Source organism: Amphiura filiformis, chromosome 15, assembly GCF_039555335.1.
Source record: "Amphiura filiformis chromosome 15, Afil_fr2py, whole genome shotgun sequence".
NCBI classification, from domain to species: Eukaryota; Metazoa; Echinodermata; class Ophiuroidea; order Amphilepidida; family Amphiuridae; genus Amphiura; species Amphiura filiformis.
Genome location: NC_092642.1, coordinates 1,540,299 through 1,566,288, shown reverse-complemented (window position 1 = coordinate 1,566,288; position 25,990 = coordinate 1,540,299). Strand labels below are relative to the sequence as shown.

The 25,990-nt window shown below is 35.2% G+C and overlaps 2 protein-coding genes across 2 annotated transcripts; one reads left to right on the top strand and one right to left on the bottom strand.

Annotated features, from left to right (window-relative positions):
• Window positions 1–988: 988 nt before the first annotated feature.
• On the bottom strand, window positions 989–3,096 carry LOC140172056 (uncharacterized). Its single transcript, XM_072195403.1, has 4 exons — window positions 2,852–3,096; window positions 2,138–2,215; window positions 1,360–2,019; window positions 989–1,076 (listed from the first exon to the last, which is right to left on the bottom strand). The coding sequence occupies exons 1-4, from the start codon at window positions 3,094–3,096 to the stop codon at window positions 1,061–1,063; spliced, it is 999 nt and encodes a 332-aa protein (XP_072051504.1). The 3' UTR covers window positions 989–1,060.
• Window positions 3,097–9,652: 6,556 nt separating this feature from the next.
• Window positions 9,653–24,863, top strand: LOC140172101 (uncharacterized). Its single transcript, XM_072195447.1, has 5 exons — window positions 9,653–9,810; window positions 12,051–12,342; window positions 13,442–13,603; window positions 14,989–15,171; window positions 24,692–24,863. The coding sequence occupies exons 1-5, from the start codon at window positions 9,659–9,661 to the stop codon at window positions 24,836–24,838; spliced, it is 936 nt and encodes a 311-aa protein (XP_072051548.1). The 5' UTR covers window positions 9,653–9,658; the 3' UTR covers window positions 24,839–24,863.
• The last annotated feature ends 1,127 nt before the right edge of the window (window positions 24,864–25,990 follow it).

The window sequence follows — 25,990 nt, the reverse complement described above, 5'->3', positions numbered from 1 at the left end:
CCATCACTGATGCGCTTGCTCGCCTCACAGCTTGTAGCAGTGAGATCAAAATATGGATGACCAGGAACTTGCTGCGTCTGAATGACGAGAAGACTGAATTCTTTGTTGCGGTATCTGATTACCAAAAGCAAAATATGCCGCCTGTTTCTCTTCGGATTGGTGACATGGAGATTCTGCCGACTGAAAATGTTCGGAACTTAGGTGTTATTTTTGATCGTCAAATGACAATGACATCACACATCAGCTCACTTTGTTCAAGTTTGAATTATCAGCTTCGTAATATATCCCGTGTTAGACGCTTCTTGGATGTTGACACATGCCACCTTGTTGTTAGAAGTCTTATACTGTCTCGCATTGACTATGGAAGTGGGCTCCTTCTGGGTAGTAATACATCTGACATTCAAAGGTTGCAAAGAATCCAGAACTGGGCATCCAAACTCATTTGCCGCAGAACAAAACAGGATCATGCTACGCCTTGTTTACAAGAATTACACTGGCTTCGGATCAGAGAGAGGATCATTTTTAAGATCATGATGATTATTTTCAAATGCCTTAATGGATCAGCCCCCTTTTATATGACTGATCTGATCTCTCTGTATTGTCCAGCCAGAGCTGGCCTCAGATCCGCCTCTGACACCACACGTCTTTCTGAGATCAACAGTGTCAAATTGCTGAAAACTGCTACAAACAGGTCTTTTGTTCATTCAGCACCACATATTTGGAACAATCTGCCCACTACCATCAGGGAATCAAATACATTGTCTGGTTTCAAAAAGGGTCTAAAACTTACTTATTTGCTGCTTATGAATAGTTTGTTCCACAGTGGTCATAATTTTTATGTTCTTTGTATTGAATTAATCTGGTTTCATCTTTTGCCATGTTATTTTGTCATTTTTGTCATATGCGCTGCGCTCTTTATGTACGTAGCGCTATATAAATGCTTCAAATGTATGTATGTATGTATGTATGTATGTATGTGGGTAATGGGTGAATTAAACCGCAATATACAATAGACTCATGGTATTCAATTGTCGTATGAAGCCGGTTCCAAATTGTTGTATCATCTTCTCATAGCCCTGGATTGGGAACAAAATATAATTATAACAATAATAAATCATTCAAAATGCATGATTTATTAAGCGAAAAAATAGTATATGAACCAATTGGACACTTCAATGAAGACATTTGTCAAAATTACAAAAACTATTAATAATGATAATTATCTTAATCAAAATATGCACGGAGGAATGTCGTGTTTTTTCTTAAGTTGAAAACATAAGTCATTTAGGATTTATTAGGGAAGATCAGATTTATGATGATCGGATGATTGGATCGCCCAAATAACATATCTGTAATTACCTTATTTTCGTTCTACGTGTCGCCTTTGTTGATCTATTTGCTTCAAAATGAGGTCCAAATATGTTCTTGTTTGCAGGTACACGTGAATAGTACTTTTGATATTGATGTTGTTTGTATGCAATGTAGCGCCTTCTGCCTTTTCTTCTGTCCCTGTGTCTGTCATAATCCGTCTCGTAAGCAGATAGAGAAAATCGCATTAAGTTCTCCTCTCTTGAGGGAATCTGTTGACGATAACGTTGTTCTTTTCTTCCAATTGCGTGTCCACTATTTGCGGTAAACCTGTTTTCTTCTGCGGGATTGTTATTTCTTTGCAAGTACCAGTTCTGCCCATAACATAACGCATCACTAGACAACGGAAACATATTAATATCCGCCTGTTCCTCACCACGCATACTTTCCATGTATGTCACAGGAACTCCTGCCTTGAACTTATCACCCTTGAACTTTCTTCGTCTGTGAACATTTTGGGCTAAGCCTTGATCTGAAGCAATATAATGCATTTGTCTGCGGTGATTCATTGCATCGCTGGGCATGGGAAGCTTGCTTTTATTTGTTTCGTAACTTCTCCGTGGAACTTGTGGGACATCATCTATGTACATGTGCGAATTTGCGCTTATTCCCTCTGGAGGGAAGTAGAGTCCAGTGTCATTCGGAATATGCCTGGATATAGGAAGACAAAAGAGTCTGGAAACATAGCTTTAATGTACGTATAAAGTAGATTGTTTTTATCTAGAAAACTTGTCCAAATGTTCATACACAAGCTAAGCTATATACTGACCCATGAGTTGCTCTTTGTTTCCGCCGCGATTTTGATTTTACACTTCTTTGCGCCCTCCTGACTGAGTTCCACAAGTAGCTGAAATGTAATAAAGACCGGGAGGAACATATATAAATAAATACGACTTGAGCTGACGTAACATTGACATATTACAGTACTAATATTATCAGCGTTCTACAGTAAATCGTAACATGAGGGGTAAATAAAGGGTATGAAAACGTTAAAATAACATCATGAAACATTTTTGAAAACGTGATGCAAAATATTCTAACAGTGTGTTATATAAAAACGTTTTAAGGACATTTTTTGTTTGCTGGGTCTCCTATCTTGTTCTCTTTCATTTGACACCACTCGGAGTACATACCTTCTTGGCATTTTGAGATATGAAATGGACCCATATAAATTTTGACTCAGGGCTTATTACGAGTGCCACCCCCGGGTGGGAAAATATTTTTTATTATATTCTTTACTTCTTCCTCTTTCATTTGACACCACTTGGGGGGTTCATACCTTCGTGGCATTTAAAGATATGTCCATTTCAGACCAAAAGGTAAGTAAGTAAGTAAGTAAGTAAGTAAGTAAGTAAGTAAGTAAGTAAGTAAGTAAGTAACATACACTAACATAGGCTGATACCATTTCATGGTTCAGCAAAAACAAAATATAAATTACTGACTCGAGGAAGCTATACAGATTATAGACAATATGATCACATACCTGAGACGACGCTTGTTCAATGTTCCACGTATTTGAATACTAGTCTTCTTGATACGAGATGGACGTGCAACACCAGCAACAAATCCTCTGTCTCTGCCGCTCCTAATATCCGCTGCATCATGCCTGTCTGGTGGCGGCGGCGGTGTTGGTGGTGTTCGTTCATCGTTATACTGCCCAAATAATATTTCATCTAAATACATTGTGCCTCGTCGCTCTAGTGGTGGTGTATGTGGCGGTACAACCATCAACGGAATCTCATCAGAAATTCAGCCGATCAAAGTACTCAAAAATTAAACTAGCGTTTTGTTATCTAAGTTCATTCTACCACTTAACTCAAAGGACTTAACTACAAACTACTTAATTTTCAAATTTGAACACCCGCTATGGTTAAAAGCGACAAGAGGGCGAAACGAAAGTTTCCTCCATCACAAAGGTTCCCTCCCAGGAATCCATAAAATATTCATATTCTGCGAACAAAAGCAAAATTTTTCGAAATTTATTTTAATTTCAAGCTTACTCAATTTTTCATGAGAGCATACTAGGCACATTGAGCTAACTTGACTGCTAAACAGACAGCTCCCCTCAATTACGGTTGATGAGGGAGATATGTAAATTGAATCACATACAGATCCAGACTTCGACCAGCATCATTTCAGAGGAGGAAGTTGCAACCCTATAGTAGTTACTTTCAGATTAGATTTTTGGGCGATGAAAACGAGTGTCCATTGGACGAGGATAATATTTAGATCCATGATGAACACTTATTTCCGAAGTTTGGATCTTTTTATGAGTGTAATGAATGTCCAAAGTTGAAACAAAAGTATTTTTCGTCGCTTCCCTTTATTGTGATATAATGCTTCGTTAATATGGAAGCCGAGATATGCGCTATCATGGCTTAAAAATATACATTTACATTTTACATTTACATTTTACATTTACATTTACATTTACATTTACATTTACATTTCACGGAATATGCAAGTTTGAAATTATCTTTTGACCAATCTTTTTAAATCTAATGATCCCTGTTCTTGTTGTTGTTAGTTGCTGTTGTTGTTAGGATTGATGGATAGGCTACCCGCGGCCGCGCCCGGCCATTTTCATTTTGAATATTTGTATGGGCGGAGCCATAGGCGGAGAGCCATACTTTAATTTTGTTTTGCAATATTTGTTCGCACGTTTAAGGGTTTATCTAGCCACTGTGTAGATTGAAAGTTGCAGGGTATATAGTATGTAATCGAATGAAGAAGTAGATAGATTTTCTATAATAATATGTGTTCAGGAGAGGAGATATTTAACAAAAACAAAAACACCCAAGTCCGTCAAATGCACGAATAAGAATACGTGTATAGTATAGGCCTATCCACCATTGGGGAATTGCCGCAGCTGATTAGAGTCGTTCATTTCGTGCGGTACATGATTAGAGTCGTTCATTTCGTGCGGTACATGATTAGAGTCGTTAATTTCGTGCAGTAGCCTAAATAGCGGGCAATGGGTGTATTTTTTGTTTGCTTTTGTGCTGCTTTTTGGAAACACTCGCGTTCGCTATAAAGTCGTTAATTTGTTTGCACAGACCTAGTCTCCTACACAGCCAATTTGTGTCGGGCGATCCAAACAAACATCGTGATAGTTACATACAGTCTGGCCCGAGGCACAGACTATCAAGTGTTTGTTTACCAGTGACCTTCAATAAAATCGATATTGTAGTACAAACATGCTATATACAGGGTGTCCCTGAAAGAACTGTATCGTCAGAAACTTAATTGTTTGGGTATTTTAACGCCACAACTAAATACTTGGTGTGGTTGAGCAATAAATCAGCTATCACATACTTTTTGAATTTTGACAAAAAGACGAAATATTAAGATTAGAAATTTAATAACGTGGCATAATCACTGCGCATCATAATTTTTACTTCATTTACTGTATAAAACATACATCTTTTGACTCATTATGACACCAGATTTGTTTTCTTTTTGAGAAACAAAATCCTTCCAAACTTTACATACAGCCAAAATTTACAAGATTAAATTTTTTATTAAATTTTTATTTTGGCATAACAATTTAGGGAATTTTGTTTTTGTTTGTTAACGTTTGTTTTAATACGCAATCACTCGGGCACGCCCTTTCCAACGAATTATTGGAAGGTCATTTCGGTGTCATCCGAGGTCACCCAGGGGTCATCTGATGTCAAATTACTAAAAACTGACATAACAGCATGAACTTTGGTGAGTACAGTCAACATTAAGAGTCAAATGTTTGGAAGGTCATTTTGGGGGTAATCCAAGGTCACTTAGGGGTCATCTGAGGTCAGATGACTAAAATCTGTCGTATGGGCATGAAACTTGGTGGGTACAGTCAACATTGCTAGGAAACTGTCTATACATACAAAAACTTCCAACACACGGCTCAGGTTGTTTTGGTAAAGCAATACCAACACCTGTTGTGAACTCGACACCACGAGGCGATATCCCATATCCCAACCCGTGCTCTGGGCATCTTGTAAAACATAAACATTACACAGCTGTGCGGCCTATTACATTTCCATATTATTTCCTTCTTTAATCACCCCACACTCCCCATCCACCATCCAGGCTTCGCCCATACAGGGTTCTGAAAAGAAACTCACATCTAAACACAACCACTACCATACCATCACCCAACAACCTTACACACCAACCGCGTATGCCGAAAACCGCGCAACCCGAGAACCGCTCTAGTTTAAGATTGTTTTCAATTTGCAAGTGATATCTAATCTAATGTAACAGAGCGACCTTTGTGCAAGTTGGATAATATAATCCTAGACCCTGTCCTTCCATGTGGTCCAGGGATACATAGGCACCATAAAGCATACATACCCAGCAGACACATAACACAGAAAAAAATGTTTGCCCGAATTATTTTACAATACCGTTTTAGAAACATATTCGTGATCTTTATATAACCCGACTCTTTTAAATGTTATTAAAATGTTTTGAATAAACGTTTTCAGAATATTTTTGTGTTTGCTGGGTATACACTAATACCACCAAAGTCGACTTGTGAAGTAACTTTGACTAAATTTTTGTTTTGCGCCATTTTGAATTTTGAACCATAAGTCAGCCATTTTGGAAATTGCAAACTACCTAAATGACTTAATCATGCCCATTAATATATACCTAGACACCAACATCAAATCATTAGAATACCTTTTAAGTAATTATGATTAACATTCACTGATAATATTTGCCCGCGTTTTGTTTTTGAGCTTAAAGCCATATTATAACATTTCTTTAAAAATAGATTAGTATTCATTTTCAATAAAATATTAGCATTTACTGTCAGATATGTCCCCTTTTAATTTTGAGCCGAACAAGTGAGGTAAAGCAAAGAAAATAGGAATTTACAACTAGCGCCAATGCATGTTACTCCGGCGGTTGTAATTTGGTACGACCCTCTGGCGTGTGTGTGTTTGTCCCGCACGCCGTGTGCGTAGCACTGTGTTGACATCGCATACGCGTTCGACTAATATTTCTATCGTAATAATAAAACGCTGATTCAGGCGGTTTATTCAAAATCTCGGATTTTGACTAAACTACAGCACCTAAAGTCTTTTGCAGATTTTTGCAGAGAATGTTTGTTTACTAAAGTACATTACAATCGTGTAAAAACCTGAATTTAAAATCTTTTAAGGGCGTTTTCCTCAGCAAATGTTATAATATGGCTTTAAGGCAGCCATATTGGAATCTGCAAACTACCTAAATTACTTTGTCATGCTCATAAACATAAACCTAGACACCAAAATCACAACCATCGGCCTTAGAATACCTTTTAAGTAATTATGATTAAAATTCATTGATAATATTTTCCCGCCATTTTGTTTTTGAGCTTAAGGCTTTGCCAGTGTGAAAAAAAAAAAAAAAAAATCATGTTTTGATTAGACTCCTTATGTATTATATAGCGATTGTGTGTGCTTTAATTACAATAACACCGTTCAATATAGCATTTTCAGGCATTTTTGATGTTTTTGGCGGCCATTTTGAAAAAGGCGCATAAAACACCCCAGGACTAGATTTTTGGCAACATGTTTTGTCCTGTTCTTTATGCCCCCCTTAAGGTATCTAGATAGGTGGCTTACTTTCACCATAAAATACTCACGGGGTTTTGTTTTATGACATATTGCTCCCTAACTATTTAACATGTTTTCTCACTTTACTTCTAACATGTCTAAATACTATATAAATAAACAGGTTTTTAATTTGTCAAAACCAGTAAAGAAAACTTGCTGACAGTTTCGTCAGTGCACCACTGACTTTATCGAAGCTTGTTGATGTTGTGATCCAACAGCTGATGACTGGCGGGAAGTTACTGTTACGTCACTTCCGGTAGTGATCTTAGTCCTACTCGCAGTCTCCAAAAGAGGATCATAAACATGACTCAGATTGTCATGTTTATGATCCTCTTTTGGAGACTGCGAGTAGGACTAAGATCACTACCGGAAGTGACGTAACAGTAACTTCCCGCCAGTCATCAGCTGTTGGATCACAACATCAACAAGCTTCGATAAAGTCAGTGGTGCACTGACGAAACTGTCAGCAAGAAATAGTAAGTTTCTTTACTGGTTTTGACAAATTAAAAACCTGTTTATTTCGTTATTACCAAACCTGATGAACCTGTTTCAATGTCTAAATACTTTTACTTTCTATGCCTACCTTTTTTAGGCTTCCAAATTGCGGCATATTTGGTATTCCCCATTTTCCCTGAAATTACGCAAGGTGTTCTATAAACACATAGGCCTAGACTCTTTCAAGCCGGGGTGTGACTAAACGTGTGACTAAATCATAAAACAGTGAAAACAGGGTGAAAAGTTTATCACGCATTTGGAGTGGACTACTTCAGCTGAGGGGAGTTCCCATAGCCGCATGAGAGTCGTGTCAAAGGCAGTGCTACGTTAGCTTGACAAAATTTGTGTGGCAAATTATCCGGAAGTTTTTGCTCCACGGTACTGCGGTATCCCCGACCGATAAAACCAATCCAAATGGTAGAATTCCCATTGATAAAGTTCTTTCTATTTTTAACCTATAACACAAAAGAAACACGTGAAGCTTCCAATGTGGTGAATTGATTCATATAAACACTGGATTGGATAACACCGCTAACTCTATGTTTAGGTGAAGGAGGGAAGTATACTGCGTAGTATCACTCTACAAATACCAGACAAACACAGTAGACCTATTTATTTCTAATATTGAAAACAATTTGCAATACTTTGCACCGGTTTCCAAAATAGGTAAGTCTGTAGAAATTCTCGATCAGTATTTAAAGAACTGAGAACTATAAACTGAAGTTGCTCCGATTTTATTTAATTTGAGCTTGTAGGCCTTACCTCTAGTTCGAATAGGCCTATGAGCATGACAGCTCATGTCAGTGGCCAATGCAATGAATTCCGTAGTCTGCAGCATAGGCGTAGATCCCGGGGGATGGGGGATAAATCCTCCCCAATATTTTGCCAGGGATGTTCTATACAATCATCCCACCTCTGACAATGTTGACGCCTGACAATGGGTTTCTGACCAAATTAACCTCATATTTGCCCATTTTAGACCCAAAAGTGCAAATTTTCAAAATTATTCTGTGTCAAATGGTGCTGGATTGTATATACTTTCGGAGAATTTTCGGAGATGGCCTCATATTGATACCCCTCCCCCCATATTAAAATCTTACCGAGCCTCTGTAAATCACTCTGGGTTCAGATTTTTGGCGAAGCTGCTACATATTAATTACTACCTTTTAGTGCCAATTATTGAAACAAATACAATAGAGTGAAATTAAGAGTGATATGTTATAATTTTAGCCTATAATACAATGTATGCATGATTTTGAATGCTTAGACTTGTGCCAAGTCAGTCAATTTAGTGGCAAAAATTCTCAGAAAAATAATGATTTTTGGCAATGTTTTCAAAATATTAATATGTAATTTTAACTTTTATTCAAAGTTTATAGGTCCAACTAAGGATTATAATTGAAATATTTTATTTGGCAAACAAAAAAAGATGATTTTTAAAGCCTGTATTATTCTGGAATCGGACCTCTTATGCCCCATACTCATTCAAATTGTTTGGAGTTCGACATACAAATGATACACATTTTCATTTTCCGTAAAATGAAATGATGTCATTAATAGTATTTTTCTCATAATCAAACCATTTTGGACCTAGGGGACTCCTAAATTCATTTAAATGGCTGTAACTTCGAATGTAGCATTGTTATCAGAAGCAAAGTTTTCCAACGAAAAACGTTTTACTTAAAAGAAATCAATTTCATTTGAGATAATTTATTTTCTTTTTCCTTTTTCAAAGGATTTCCGATTGGAGGAATAATAAAAGTACCCGCTAAAAACCTTAATATTAAACAATAAAATTTAAAGACTATTGTTTTCAAATATTTTCATATTTTAATTATTTTCATATTTAATTAAGTCATACATAATTTCCTGAACCGCAACATGCATGCATTTTTGTGTAATTATTATAAAAATGAAGTTTTACATTAAACACTGTTTTAATTTGGTACCACATTGATGATTCTATCTTGCAAAATTTAAGAAATGTCATCAATACTTATTTATGGCTTACTTTATGGCGAAATAATGGGTAATTACAAAACCCGGTTATGGAAGAGTGGGCGTTAATTAATGGCATAGTTCACACGGTACGTTTTGTTAATTCAATTCTAATTCAATACACTTGGCCTTATCGTTTCTGCAATTCATTGTTAATACCTGTAACTTTTATCATGTCTTGTTTTATCTTCAGATTCGTGTTTACAATGGCGATTCAATACGGATGTGTGGCCGTTGGACGAAGTATTATTGCTGACCATTCACGAGATACCAAAAAGAACTTTCGTGCAGTGGTATTGTCGATGCTACCAAATATTAATGCGACACAGCAAGTCAGAAAGGTCTTTTTTCATGAAAGGTACTTGGAAAGTAAAGTATGTCATGTACCACAATAATATATTATTTTTCAAAATGATTGTGATTTAATTTGTTGCTCCCCATTTGGCTTTCAAATTTGCTTCCATCGAGATACACCGAAGTGGGCTTGCTTTGAACAAAAAAAAAACCAAACATGTTCTTAATAATTGTGAAGCAAGCAGAGAATTTGTTTGATAATTATTCATAACAAACTTTATATTCATTAATATATTAGTAGCACACCGTACCCTTTTCCAGCAGTGCTATAATTTCCCATATTTAAATTGTACAATGCAATATGAACTGCATGAAAGAGAACTTTCAATAAGAGAACACTTTCAATTATAGTAGTAAGTGACAACAGATATGTAGCATACTTGACCAATAACAGATTTTTGAGACAGATTGATGTTGTAAACATAGGTGGGTGTAAAACCAATTCCCAGGGACCAATACCCTTATTTTGAATTTCCAAAGACAACTACTCTGACCTTCACCTCACATACAAAACTAAACCAGATCATTTTCACCTTTTATATTAAATTATAGTAGTAGTGACAAGAGATATGTACCATATTTGACTGATGTTTGAAACATCTCAATGAGAAGGACATAGTTTTAAAGCTAAGGATATTTAGAATCTATGAGCTAAGATACTCTTTAATAGTTTGGATTTTGAAGGAAAAAGAATGGAAAAACAAAGAAGAAAAGAAAGAAGAAAAGAAAGAATGAAAGAAGGAAAGAAAGAATAATAAAAAACAAAAAACAAACAAAAAAGAATGAAAGAAAGGAAGAATAAAAGGAAAAAGAAAGAAAGAAAGAAAGAAAGAAAAAAGAAAGAAAGAAAGAAAGAAAGAAAGAAAGAAAGAAAGAAAGAAAAGAAAAGAAAAGAAAAGAAAAGAAAAGAAAAGAAAGAAAAGAAAAGAAAAGAAAGAAAAGAAAAGAAAAGAAAGAAAGAAAGAAAGAAAGAAAGAAAGAAAGAAAGAAAGAAAGAAAGAAAGAAAGAAAGAAAGAAAGAAAGAAAGAAAGAAAGAAAGAAAGAAAGAAAGAAAGAAAGAAAGAAAGAAAGAAAGAAAGAAAGAAAGAAAGAAAGAAAGAAAGAAAGAAAGAAAGAAAGAAAGAAAGAAAGAAAGAAAGAAAGAAAGAAAGAAAGAAAGAAAGGAAAAAAGAAGTACGGAAAGACAGAAAAAAGAAAGAAAACAGAAAGGAAGGATGAAAGGAAAGAAAGAAAGACATGCATGGGAAGAAGGAAAGAAATAATGAAAGTAAGAAAAAAGATAGGAAAGAAGATAAGGAAGAAAGTAAGGAAGAAGTAAAGAAAGCAAGGCAAACATGAAAAATAATGTAGGCCCTATAGGAAGTAATTAAGGTTGTCACACAACAAGAAACTGTCAAATGCAGTCTATAAATCTAGACACATACAATAACCATCTACCTTGCTCCATCAGACCCTTGATCAACTCTGGTCAAAGGTAAAGGAATTGCAGTTCACTGAGTTGGTGACAGGGTTATAGATAAACAAATTGGAGTAGATGACAACTTTTAGACCGAAACAGATGGCTGTAAGAGCACACCCCCTACTTATAAGAGCATTTTGGTGGGTGCTACTAGTTTGTAAGAATATTCGCGGCTCACGCCGCTCATACTCTTACTACTACTTAAACGACTTTATGAAGCTCCGGACTTAACGGGGATTGAGCCCTGGTCACTCGGTTTTGATTTATTTAAATACGAGGATGGGCACCATAGAGTCTCTAAATCTTAATTTAGACCAATCCTCAACAATAAAATCGTCGTATAGTTACAACATATGGTGTTATAACATTTGATAACTTAAATGATAATGATTATGATATTTATAATGTTAGGCCGCATAAAAAAAAAATTTCTGGGATATGATGAATTTTTAAACTTTGGAATACTTTAGGAAAACTTTATATAAATAAGTTGATTAGAGAACGTGGATCACTTCCAAGACTTTGTGGTACTCTTGGTGGTTTGTCCATCAGAATCGAACATTTTAAAAAGCAGCTCCTCCTTTCCTTGGGCACTGTTGGAAAAGACCGAAAACTACTAAAAATTAAATTAAGTTTACATTCTCTCTCTCCTCATCGAATATTGACAATCCTCGTACCAAAAGATTTTATAATTTTATACGGCCTTACGACCGAGGTTACAATAAAATCAGATAAGTTTATGTTTTCTTTTCATATTTTGGTTTCATGGATTGTTACACCACAGATACAAATTTGCAGTGCTATCTGACAATGGGATTTTCTATATGTGTGCCACGTCACCAGACTTTTTTGAAGAGCAATCGTTTACATTCTTAGAAGAAGTCGTAAAAACATTTGGCTGTCAAAATAACAACTTAATCGAAGAACTTAGTAATGATGAGGAGGAGGAATGTAAAGCTCGGGATGTTGAAAGTGGAATTAGCGATGACGCGGATGGAAATCTCGTGGTAACAGTGGTGGACGGCTTAGGTGTTAAGAAGATCCGAAAATTTCCTGGAGCTTTGAAGAAGAAAATGGTAAATGGTAATATACTACGAAAGATATGTATTCCGGCCAGAGGAGGAGCTCAGCGGGAGGGAGGAATTGTTTGCTTGTTCAAACGATCGTCTTTAAAGCCTTAATGTACGATCTTTTTAAACTTTTTTCTTCCAAAATGATAATATGCAATCATTATGAAAGTTCCCAATACATTTGGACGCGAAAAACATTGGGAATTTGCAAAGAAACAACATCATAAACTTCACCTCTATCACTCGAAATATCTCGCACTATTTGGACTAGGACAGCGAGTGCGGTCTCAGAGCTAGTCTCCTACGCATCCAGTTTGGTTACGCTCCCTCCACGTGTGTAGGGAGCGTAATAAACTGGTTTCGTAGGAGACTACGAAAAATTATGATAATATGTCGGGCCAACAGAAAATCATCCCGTTTTACTACAAATATGGCGAATTTGACAGTTTGCCCATAGATTTAAGTTGGAACATGTGTAAGAATTACAAATATGCCAAAAAATCGGTTTTGAAAAAAATAAAGGTATATTCTGAAAAAGATCGTACATTAAGGCTTTAAATGAAGAAAGCTGACACAATGTCAGTAGTCCAATGCGTAACACAATAAATTCACCGCATCCATACATTGCAAAAACAGTGTTTGGCAATAAACACTTCACTGCACTTTCTAAACACATCCTTGCCTTCACTTGTAAATGTGTTTGAATAATAAACTTATTTAGAGTATAATTGATGGATAGTGTTTAAGTTCGCTAGTCCGACAAAAAGTTTACAAAAGAAAAGGTTCGCCAGTCCAAACAATGTTTTTTTAAAGGGTTCTCAAGTCCGAAAGTTATACCAGCGAAAATCGGACTATCGAACATCCATGACAACCTTGGTAACGTACAAGTATTTATTTATTTGAACATTATTATATTTATTACGACTATTCTACGCGTGTATCTACGACAAGTTTCAAATTTTGTTCAAAAATTCACAAATTGGTTGTATAGTTTTTGAGATAGATCGTGATATTTTGAGAAAATAATCTCGACTTTTAATGTTGAAGCCTATGGTTAGCACGCAGTTCATCAAGGTATCGTATCCCGTATTTTTCAATCATGCAGAAAAAGTTCTCAAAGGCAAGCAAGAAGTCGATGAAGATTCGCATTCCAGGAAAGAAAAAGAAGACACAAAACGATAGCTCCTCGCCGCCACCTTTCGTTACACCATCCTCTAAGGACAAGTACGTTGCATTAGTGGAAGACGAAATTCAACCAAACCAAAGAGTAAGTAAATGTAAAGTAATTAGAATTCGACGTGATTCGACGCGAAGTGATTGGTTGCTGACCTGCACAGTGCGACATCTTTGGTCTTGTTGACAGGACGTCATACGCAAACTAGTCTTTTTAATTCGGTCTTCAAAATGTTTTTCAGTGCATATTTGTTTCGCCATCAATCACGTAAGATTTATTTTTACAGGGACGGTCGATCTCGATTTTAAGAGAGACCGGGTTGATGATAGCGTCGTTGCGTCGTTATGTGTTTGTTATGTTTGGAGCTCGGAGGAACTTGTGATACACTCGATCAAGGATTCCAATTTGGTATCGTACATGACAAACGTTTATTCGAGCAAACACAAAAGTTTTGCATAAAAGTTAAATGTCGGGTTATATTAAGGATATAATAGCGTATGAAATGTATTAATAATAATAAAAAATAATTTTTAAACTTGCTGGAGAACATCCAAACATAATGTTATTAAATAGTTTAAAAATATTTTATAAAACTTAATGGTTGCCAAAAAATATGAAAATAGGTTACAATTAACATTTTCATTACCTTTATAAATTACATAAACCCGGTATTTAAATATCGATGAAACATTTTGACTAAAAGCACTACACGTTTAGAACACGTTTTAAAACATTAACCCTATAACTACGAAGGGGGGGGTGGTGGTGTACCAACTCTCCCCCTAAGACTATTTAAGGTTACTTATTTCTTTTTCAGGTTGGTCTCTGAGATCAACATATGTATGTGACCGTACACCAAAATGAGTTGTAAATTTTATTCTGGGTTACAGTGTAAAATGTGCATGAAGATCGTACCTCAAGTTGGTGTTACATTTATCTCATTTTCATAGCTCTAGTCAAACACCTTTTAAACCAATCAATAATCTTATGTTGTTGAAGAGGATAATAAGCTTCTACCTATGTCTATATAATTCATAAATATCTCTAGTCTTTGTTTGCTTTGGCTAAATCCTCTTCAAGTGGTAGGTTACAAAGCATAGTATTTTGTTTAGGTATGTATAACCAACAATTAACAATGAGTGGACATTCCTGAACTCGTTGACTTGAAATGACCGCCATGAATGTTTGATATTCATTACCAGCATTTATGGGAAAAGAGACACACGTCAGAACCGAAAAACGTAATTTTTTGTTTGTAGGAGCAAAGTTCCACAAACCCATTACCCATATACCATTTTAAAGCTTGTGATATATATATTTTCTAAACACGAAATAAAAGAAAATTGACCGGGCCGACCTTACAGGTCATTCGTTGCGTATGACCACATATTATTATGTTTTTTAGACTATAGCCAAGAAATATACGACAATTAAAAAATTTGAGATTGCCAACATAACACTTGTCTTGTTTGTCTCAGGATATTCATTGCCGGTTAGAAGAAAACGCCACCACATATGCTCCAAATGGTCGTACCATTGATACACTACAGAAGGAAGTAGAGGAGGTTCAGGGGATTGTAAGAGAGGCTATCGAAAAGGTTCTATCTAGAGGCGAAAATCTGGACGAGTTACTTGTCAGAGCGGATAACCTAGAAGCAGCGGTAAGTAAAGTAGTCCGTTTCTTCGTGCTGATTGCTGCATAAACAGTGATAAAGACGAAATTGATAGTTTACCATCTTTTTGTAAACTCTGTTAATCAATAATTATTATTTAATCATGGAAAATGCACTGTCGCTGTCAATTCACGTCTACGATGCTGCCGAAACTGCAAGGCTGAAAGCCCGTTCAAAATAGACGGTTAGCAATCAGAAATTGATAAACAACATACCCAGCAAATGAGCAAACACGTTTGCAACGCCCTGACTCAGGTGTCAATTTGTGGATAAAATTAAATAAAATTAAATATCTTTTAAATGGCATTGTAATCATTCAAACCCTACTCACCTATTTTCTGCACCTTAAGTTTGTATCATTACTGGTGATGGATTACTGGTGATGCACCTTATGTTTGTATCATTACTGGTGATGGATTTTTATGAATGTAGACATTTTACCTACCATGATCTCATTTAGATTGACAACCTCATCCGTCCATTTCACTCCATCAAAATGCCCTGTCCGTTTTTCCGTCCCCCGGGGAATTGAATTGAAAACACTATGAGGATTACTCAATTAATTTTTGAGGACCAAACTCATGAAATTGGTGGTGTACGGGAATTTTTATAGCCATTTTTTGAGTTAAAAAATATGAGTTTTTTCGAAAAAATTTGTGACCGAAAATGTGAGAAAATTTCGACCCTTTCTCGCTTACCTGATAAATTTTCAGCTTCTTTTTGACATATGTGCTAGATATGACTTTGGTGTTTATATTCCTTGAAAAGATTGATGTGATTTTTAGACCATGGGACAAGGCTTGCTAAGTGCTTCAGAAAGTAGTTTTCGTTCTCCCTTTCTGGGTAGAGGATGGTTTATACATGAAAATATAGCTATTATATCACTGATCAATAATATAACATTTCCCACTTTCAAAAGTTGCACGTTACTGTGTAATTTAGGAGTTATTTGGGGTTAAAAATGTTTCGTGATTTTTTTCCAATTTTTGCCCAAAAATGTCAAACTTTCAAAATAAATTGAGTAGAAATTTCATTTCTATTGTAGATGTTACATATTACATGGATGTCTAACACTGGTGAATAAAAATGTCACAGCACAACTCTAAAATATAAAAAAAAAATGGCAAAAACCATATTTTTGTGCTATTTCAGCCATTTTTGAGCTAAAAATGTAATTTTTGCATGGGGAAAAAAATAAATATAAATTTTATTGATTTAAAAAATATGTCATTATGTCAACCTAGTTATTCTGAACAAAAAAGTTAATGATGGTGAATGTCTGTGACCTATAGTTTTTGATCTATGGTACTTTCAAATTCATATATGGACTAAAATAGCATGTTTTTGTTCAATATTTCCAATATTACGCCAAAAATGGTCCTTTATGGCCATTTTACCAACTTGTTAGTTTTTGGAAAGTGGGAACTTCACTTAATAATATGAACATGTAATTGTACTTTAATGTTAAGCTATTTCAAGATCCACTAGTATGCCCACTACCGTGGTAGCAGCAATTTATCTACTTTCAATGCAGTAAAATGATGACTAAAATGATTTTGCTGCATTGAAAGTAGTAAAATTGACGATATAATTGCTTCTGCCATGGAAACCGAGCTACCAGTGGATCTACAACTAGCTTAAAATGAAAGTACTATAATATATCCATAATATATGTGAAGTTCCCACTTTCCAAACACTGAATATTTTGTTAAAATTACAAAAAAGTACCATTTTCAGCCTAATATTGGAAAAATTGACAAAAACATGCTATTTTAGTCCATATGTGAATTTGAAAGGGCCATAGATCAAAAACTATAGGTCACAGACATTCACCATCATTAATTTTTTTGTTCAGAATAACTAGGTTGATATAATGACATATTTTTTAAATCAAGAAAATATATATTTATTTTTTTTCCCATGCAAAAATTACATTTTTAGGTCACAAATGGCCAAAATAGCACAAAAATATGGTTTTTGACATTTTTTTATTATTTTAGAGTTGTGCTATGACATTTTTATTCACCAGTGTTGGAAATCCATATGACATGTAACATCTACAATAGAAATGAAATTTCTACTCAATTTACTCAAAGTTACAGCTATTTTAATATTTGACATTTTTGGGCAAAAATGGAAAAAAATCACGAAAAACACATTTTTAACCCCAAATAACTCCTAAATGAGTAAAGTAAAACGTGGGAACTTTTTGAATATTAATTCAGACATATATTTACTCTTGATTTGTTATGTTTTTATGTTCTGCCCAAGAGTGGACTACGGAAGTGAAAGATAAATGCCCATGTCCCATAGTCTATTTGCTTAGTTTCATAAAAAGACGTCATTTTCTGCACCAAGTTGTTTCTGCTCTCGGTCATGTTTACATCTCTCAGTTTCATTTCCACACGCTTGAACTTCCCGGCTCGCGCATGCGCCGTGCGTTTGTTACTAGTTAAATTTGACTTCATTCAGCGCCATTTGTAGCTCATAAATACAAAGTCGTTGCATAAATTCACTGTCAATATTGTCAAGTGTTTCTAGAATGCCTTTAGAATGAGATATATACCGCCATCTTGCTTCACATGTTCTTTATGTTCTTAGTATAAATTGAGGGCATGTTGCAGGTTATGTAAATAAATATTAGACACAACACTCAATTATGCATTATACCCCGGGGGGGGGGGGCACTCAAATATAATGATGTAAGCATGCGTGATCAACAAAACGCGTGAAAAGGGGTGTTTTTTCTTGGTTGAGCACGTTACGCGCGTGACGCGTTAAGGGGGTAAAAAACGCTGGTTTTCATAAAAAGGGCTAGGTTTAAAATCGTTTGTAACGCATTTAGGGTACCATTTTAATCCGCTTTTCAAATCTGCTGACACTCCGATTCCGGAAAGTTTATTCATTCTCCGGAATTCCCCGTTCGCAGAAATATTTACAGTATACTCCAAACCTAGAGCAGGGGGGTGACACTAAATTCACGGCTTTTATTTAGCCACGCAAACCTATGGAAATTTTGTTGGCTTGCTCTCAACAAAGTGAGGCAAGGTATCGATCGGTTATGAATAATTCACATCAACTCTTACTCAGCCCATGTGATTGAGGTCACCACATAAAGGTGTCGTAAGTTTAGCGAATCGAACCTGTTGAAGATAGTAAAAAGCGCCCCCAAGCAAGGTTAGACCGGGCGGAAGTGGGTCAACTACTATGATCCCATCAGGCCACAGTGATTTGTTTCTGCAAGAAAGTCTTTTAATTTGATAATGGAATGTCTTGTTGATATAGTAATGTCGAAATTGAGACTAACTATCGATAATACAAAGGAAATATGTGACCCGGCAGCACAAACGAGCCGTAAATTCCCTAAATTGTATTCTGAGTTATGGTGTTAAATGTGTACGAAAGTCGTATTCATCGGTCACTAAAGCTGGCGGCGACATCTGTCTTATTTTGATAGTCACAACACCAATCAATAATCCTATTATTGAAGTGGATAATAAGCTTCTAGCTTAGATGGCTATAGAACTTTTAATAACTCTGGTCTTTGTTTGCTTTTGCTAAATCCTTTTCAAGTGGTGGGTTATTTGTATAGGTATTAAACCTCGTTGACTTGGGGATGATTTGAAATGTGGAAAAAGAGACACACATAGAAACGAAAAAAGCTATAATTTTATTGAAGGAGCAAAGTTTAACTAACCATAACTCCGCTTCTGGATATCGTTTGAAGTCAAATGATATACCATTTTTAAGTTTATGATGTTTATTTTTAAACACGAAATAAAACAAAATTGACCGGGGAGGAATTTACGGCTCATTCGCCGTGGACGGTCACATATACGACAAGCATAAGATATGAAATACAGTGAGTATTTGAAGTCAAAAAATCACGTGACCTTCCAAAATGGCACCCGCGGCAATAGTTTTTGCCATATGTGCTTACTCCATGTGGAAAAGTATCCCAAAAAATATCAATCTGCACTAATACACTTATTGGTGTAGCCTGCCAGTATGAATTATTGTTGAAAAGTAGAAAAGCACCGTAATTTTGACATTTAATTGTATACCGCCAGTAATAATCCAAAAATCCGATCTTTATTCATCACGTCTATTGGCTCATTTTGTTACATTGAACTATTATAGGCACTTCAACATCGATGATAACCAGCGTACACCTACAAGACCCCAGAATAAAAAAAATCATAGGCTCACGTCAAGCCGTCTGTACACCTGTCTTCAATCATATAATAGATTGAATACAATACCGTTCTTTTCAAAGAGACTAATCTTACAGGTGCATGAGTGATTAGCATTTCTTTGACATCTATGGTTCAATGCATCGGTAGGTCCTACTGCATGAACGGGCGATAGTCAAAATTGTATTCATCTATTGTTATGGTAGTTAATCCGATTTAAATACGTCACTTCGCCAGCGTGCCTATAAACGTATTCTGTTAGGGAGTAGCCTACATTAAACAATTACAATTTCAAACTTTGTGATTGGCAATAGGCCCCTACCGGTATGCAAAAAGTATGCATGGGTGACACCCATGAGCGATTATAGCATTTGTTTCCTTGCTACATCATATTTTGATTGTTTCCGTTTGCCATAATTTAACACAGAATAAAAGCAAAACTCACTGAAAAATAACATTTGCTGAAAATCAACTAAGTTTAGGGAGTGTTCAGAAATACTTTGGTGGGGGACAATATATTTTTTCGTGTTACAAATTTTTTAACCCCCCCTATCCCCTCTTCGTGAACCCAAAACTTTGTTGACCCCCGGTCTCACAAGTTAATGGACCTAAAACTGTTATGACCCCAGCCTCATATTAAGTACAAAACTATTCCCCCCCCCAACCTGTACCATTGTACATCAAACGATAGAGGAAATAATATTATTAAATAATACTAAAACTTGTATTCATGTCAGTGTTGTGAGTCGGTAAATTACCGCTTAATTTACATGGTAATTTACCGCCATCTTAATTTACCGTAGTAAAATAGGGTAATTTAAAAAAAATTAAAACTTCAAATAATATTGTTTTTGTTTGTCTGTTTTAGATGACAATTACAGTTTCATGCAAAAGAGTTATGCAAATACTTTAAAATGTACGTTCGGCAATCGGCACATAGGCCTACGCGTCATGGCCTACTCTGCTTGGCAAAGCTAGTCTGGTCGGAATGTGCATAATAATTATGTTTCGTTCGGTAGCCGATACAAACGGCAACTACTCTGTCCCTTGATCAAACGTCTATTATATTAACGCCCTCTAGCCAGGTCAGACCATCATTTTAATAACAATATGCTATTAACATATGAATTGGACACATGCAAATTACGAAGTGTCACATCCTGATTTAATAATCCTTGCCTAGAGTGCCACGGTGTTATGCAAATATTTCATGACGTGTTACATTGTGATTTAACCATGGCCTCTTACTTTTATGTAAAATACCGTTTAGAATAAACAAAACATGCATATTCATTAATGACGTCATATAAATGTTGACGTTATAAACTTCCACCAAAAATTGTAAGATCCAGGTGTTTCAAAAACTTCAATGAAGTAGATTATATTGATACAATCAAAAATATTGATTGGGGTAGAATATGTAATATAAATGATGTCAATGAAGCACTTAATGAATGGCAGTCTTCATTCAATGCTGCCTGTGACAAGCATGCACCATTTAAGGAAAAGAAAGTTAAAGGTTGTTTACCTGAATGGGTTAACAGTGAATTTTTGAGACTAAGTAAAGATAGGGACTACTATTTTTCAAAAGCACATAAGACAAATAATGCTGAAGATTGGAGTAAAGCAAAGTCTCTTAGAAATAAAGTAAACAATATGAAATATTCACTGAAAAAGAGTTATTGTAACGAGGCTATAAATAACAACATAAATAATAGTAAAAATCTTTGGAAAGCAATTAAGAAAATTATACCAAACAAAACATCAAGTATACCTACAGCAGTTGTTAAAAGAATGGTAATTACTCAGGTAACAAAAAGGATATGGCAAATGAGTTCAATGAGTTTTTCACTTCTATAGGTAATGAACTTGGGAGTAAATTTAATAATAACAATGATAATTATGTATGCACTTGTAATACTGTATGTTCTCATCAAAATCATAGTGTAAACAAATTTAGTTTTAGAGCAATATCTAATGAATTTGTTCTTAAACAAATAAGTAAAATGCAAAATTGTAAATCATCAGGATTAGATCCATTCAATGTAAGGTTATTAAAGTTGGCTGCGCCTTTCATCTCAAAATGCCTTGTTCATATTTGCAACCTGTCTTTGAATGGGTCTACTTTTCCTGATGCATGGAAGAAGGCTAAAGTAACTCCAATATTTAAATCGGGTGATAAAACTAATGTTAGTAACTATAGACCTATCTCTGTATTACCAATTGTATCAAAGATCATTGAAAGAGCTGTTCATGATCAATTATATGAATATATGAGTAATGTAGGACTATTATCAAATGCTCAATCAGGATTTCGTCCGAATCATTCCACAACAACAACCCTTCTAGATGTTCAAGATTACATTTTAAAGAATATGGATACAGGTTATGCTACAGGCGTTTTATTTATAGACTTAAAGAAAGCATTTGATACTGTAAATCATGATATTCTGATTGGGAAACTTAAACAATATGGGGTATGTGGGGATGAATTATTATGGTTTAAATCATACTTAAACAACAGAGAACAAACTGTTAATGTTAACTCAACTTTTTCTGACTTTAGGCCAATTGATATTGGTATTCCTCAAGGCTCAATTTTAGGTCCTTTACTGTTTATAATTTTCGTTAACTGTTTACCTAATGCTGTGTCTGAATGTAAAACTGTAATGTATGCAGATGATACCTCTTTAATGTGTAAAGCTAAAAATGAATCTGATCTTAAAATTCAAATGGAGTCATGTCTAAGTAGGGTAGCTGAATGGTTCAAAGTAAACAAACTCACTTTAAATGTTGAAAAGACTAAGTTTATGATCTTTGGTACAAACAAAATGCTTGAAAAGTTCAACAATGTACATTTAATATATAACAACAATGATATTGAAAGAGTAGATGAGTTTAAATATCTAGGTGTGAAATTTGATAGCAAGCTGTCCTGGTCAGCTCATGTCGATAATGTTAGTAAAACTATTTCCAAAAGAACTGGCATAATAAAACGTATAAAATATTTCCTTCCATACAAAACCACTGTAATGTTATCCAATGCTCTTGTTATTCCCCACTTTGATTATGGAAGCATGGTCTGGTCAAATTTTAGTGTAGAGTACCATAATAGGCTTCAGGTACTTCATAATAATTTAGCTAGAATAATTCTCTCAGCAGATATAAGGACACCAACTAATGATTTAATGAATACATTGCAGTGGGTTAAACTTGATCAAAGATGGCATAATACTCTATTAATGACTGTTTTCAAATGTTTAAAGAATGAATATCCATCATACTTATCTTCTCAATTTGATTTTGTTCATGATAACCATAATCATATAACTAGAAATCATACTTCTAATACATTGATTGTACCAAAATTTAAATCAAATTCAGGTCAACGTACTTTTCATGTCAGGGCAGCCTATGCATGGAATTCTTTGCCACCGACAGTAAGAGCTCAGATGGAAAATATGACTTTAGGCCAATTTCAATCAAAAATTAAAGAAATTTAGGCCTGTCTTTATCTATATTTTATTCATTTACTTGCTTGATTTTTTTTCTTTAAATATAATTATTGTATTTATGTATTTTGAATCATGGTATTTATAATTATCTTGTAGTTGATGATACCATTATACTTATTTGTAATATATTGTAAATACATTGTAAATACTGTATGATACTTTGTAAATATTGTGTATCGTAATATATTTTGTTGCTATATAACATGTATCAATGAGGGCCTGCTTGAAAAGCAGTGCTTGTCACTGAAGCAGTATAACCCTCAATAAAGAAAGAATAAATAATAATAATAATAATAATAATTGAATCGAGAATCCTTGATTGACGGATCGACGAAAATATCTTGTGTAGGCCTACTATCATCCTAAAAAGATTTTCAGGACTTTATAGATTCCCCATGCATTATGTATTACTACTGTAGTAGATTTGTGAGTTTTCTCCACTGAAAACAATGTAAACCTTCTCTGTTACTCTCTGGAAAATTTGCGGTAGAAAGCATGGAAAAGGGCACACGATACCGGGACACGATAATCAACTTTAGGTGCCGAATTCGGAATCAAATACGACGTGAATACTGCATAACGTTGCCTCTGTATAAATTACGCTGTATATTGGTATTTTATACATAAACTTGTTCAGGGGGTCAACATTAGACAAAAACTTGTTTAGGGGGCCAAAATTAGACGAAAACTTGTTTAGGGGGTCAAATTTTTGGGGAAAGCGCCCTAAAAACGTGCTTAGGGGGTAATTTTGCTCACAGAGGAAAACTTGTTTACGGGTGTTCACAAAAAATTTGGTCACGTATGCGTACACTGTCATATGTGAGTGGCCCCCCGGGATTATACCATGTATGTGTAATACTCAAGTCCACATTAGTGATTGAAGAGTAGCACGAATCGGGAAGATTATATAGTATACAAATATTAACTGTCTATGAGTTTGATGGTCGAAATATAATCACGAGGTGAAAGATGGATTGTTCCATTCCACGAGCCGGAACGGCGAGTGTAATGGAACAATACATCTTTCACCGAGTGATTATATTTTGACCATTACACGAATTTAAGACAGTTAATATTTGTTTTATATCACTCATACATAAATTCTATTACTAAATACTATTTAAGGTAGGAAATACATTTTTTCATCAACATAACACCATGTTTTGCCGTGATATACTTCACATTTTGGGATCCACCCCATAACTATATCGGCGAGCCTAAGAGTCAGCGCACGGCTTAGCGCAGGCGCACTACGGCAGGTACTGTGATGGTAAAGACTATCACACGGAGAGGCTGATAGTAAAAATGATAAATGGTAATCAACCAATGAACTGTCTAGAATTTATGTATAATAATTTTTGGCAACGGATGTCATCTCGTATAAAGTCACGAACAGATCATTCCAAGAACATACCGTGGATTGCATTCTTTTAGAAATTAAGTGATACTACACCCCTGATAAATGTTGTGACTAATTTTGCATTTTCGCAAAAAATAATTACACACTGGTAACAATAATTATGTATATATTATAGGGGAAAGGAATCGAATTACTTCACAGAAATGTCAGTGATTCAAGACAAGTGGTTCGATATATTTGGTAAGAAATGAGGTACAGTGTAGTAATATCTTGCCCCTATAATATACATAACTTTAATTACCAGTGTGTAATTTTTTTTAAAGAAATGTGCAAAAATAGTTATAAATTCATCAAGGGGTGTTTTTTTGGTGAATAGGACGTGTTTGTGTACAAAAGGTATACAATGTTGAGCTAAATAGAATTATTATATTATTATCCAGGCATACCAATTCCAGAAAACTGCTAAAAGGATGAAGAGAAAGTTCCGATGTAAACACAGACGATTGATTTGTACCATGGTTACTGGCACTGGAGCAGTAGTGATGGTTGTGGTAGTTGTACTAGTAGTCGTGTTTGTGGTGCTCTAACACTTATACAAGGAGAATATATTAATAATAACTAGAGCGGTTCTCGGGTTGCGCGGTTTTCGGCATACGCGGTTGGTGTGTAAGGTTGTTGGGTGATGGTATGGTAGTGGTTGTGTTTAGATGTGAGTTTCTTTTCAGAACCCTGTATGGGCGAAGCCTGGATGGTGGATGGGGAGTGTGGGGTGATTAAAGATGGAAATAATATGGAAATGTAATAGGCCGCACAGCTGTGTAATGTTTATGTTTTACAAGATGCCCAGAGCACGGGTTGGGATATGGGTTATCCCCTCGTGGTGTCGAGTTCACAACAGGTGTTGGTATTGCTTTACCAAAACAACCCGAGCCGGGTGTTGGAAGTTTTTGTATGTATAGACAGTTTCCTAGCAATGTTGACTGTACCCACCAAGTTTCATGCCCATACGACAGATTTTAGTCATCTGACCTCAGATGACCCCTAAGTGACCTTGGATTACCCCCAAAATGACCTTCCAAACATTTGACTCTTAATGTTGACTGTACTCACCAAATTTCATGCTGTTATGTCAGTTTTTAGTAATTTGACATCAGATGACCCCTGGGTGACCTCGGATGACACCGAAATGACCTTCCAATAATTCGTTGGAAAGGGCGTGCCCGAGTGATTGCGTATTAAAACAAACGTTAACAAACAAAAACAAAATTCCCTAAATTGTTATGCCAAAATAAAAAATTTAATCTTGTAAATTTTTGGCTGTATGTAAAGTTTGGAAGGATTTTTGTTTCTCAAAAAAGAAAACAAATCTGGTGTCATAATGAGTCAAAAGATGTATGTTTTATACAGTAAATGAAGTAAAAATTATGATGCGCAGTGATTATGCCACGTTATTAAATTTCTAATCTTAATATTTCGTCTTTTTGTCAAAATTCAAAAAGTATGTGATAGCTGATTTATTGCTCAACCACACCAAGTATTTAGTTGTGGCGTTAAAATACCCAAACAATTAAGTTTCTGACTATACAGTTCTTTCAGGGACACCCTGTATATAGCATGTTTGTACTACAATATCGATTTTATTGAAGGTCACTGGTAAACAAACACTTGATAGTCTGTGCCTCGGGCCAGACTGTATGTGGCTATCACGATGTTTGTTTGGATCGCCCGACACAAATTGG

Excerpts from the sequence above, each read along its gene's own strand:
- LOC140172056 (XM_072195403.1), bottom strand. The coding sequence starts at position 3,096 with ATGGTTGTACCGCCACATACACCACCACTAGAGCGACGAGGCACAATG. Across the intron at positions 2,216-2,851 it reads TTGAACAAGCGTCGTCTCAG|CTACTTGTGGAACTCAGTCA; the intron begins GTATGTGATCAT and ends ATTACATTTCAG. Across the intron at positions 2,020-2,137 it reads AAACAAAGAGCAACTCATGG|GCATATTCCGAATGACACTG; the intron begins GTCAGTATATAG and ends TCCTATATCCAG.
- LOC140172101 (XM_072195447.1), top strand. The coding sequence starts at position 9,659 with ATGGCGATTCAATACGGATGTGTGGCCGTTGGACGAAGTATTATTGCT. Across the intron at positions 13,604-14,988 it reads AAATTCAACCAAACCAAAGA|GATATTCATTGCCGGTTAGA; the intron begins GTAAGTAAATGT and ends TGTTTGTCTCAG. Across the intron at positions 15,172-24,691 it reads CGGATAACCTAGAAGCAGCG|GCATACCAATTCCAGAAAAC; the intron begins GTAAGTAAAGTA and ends ATTATTATCCAG.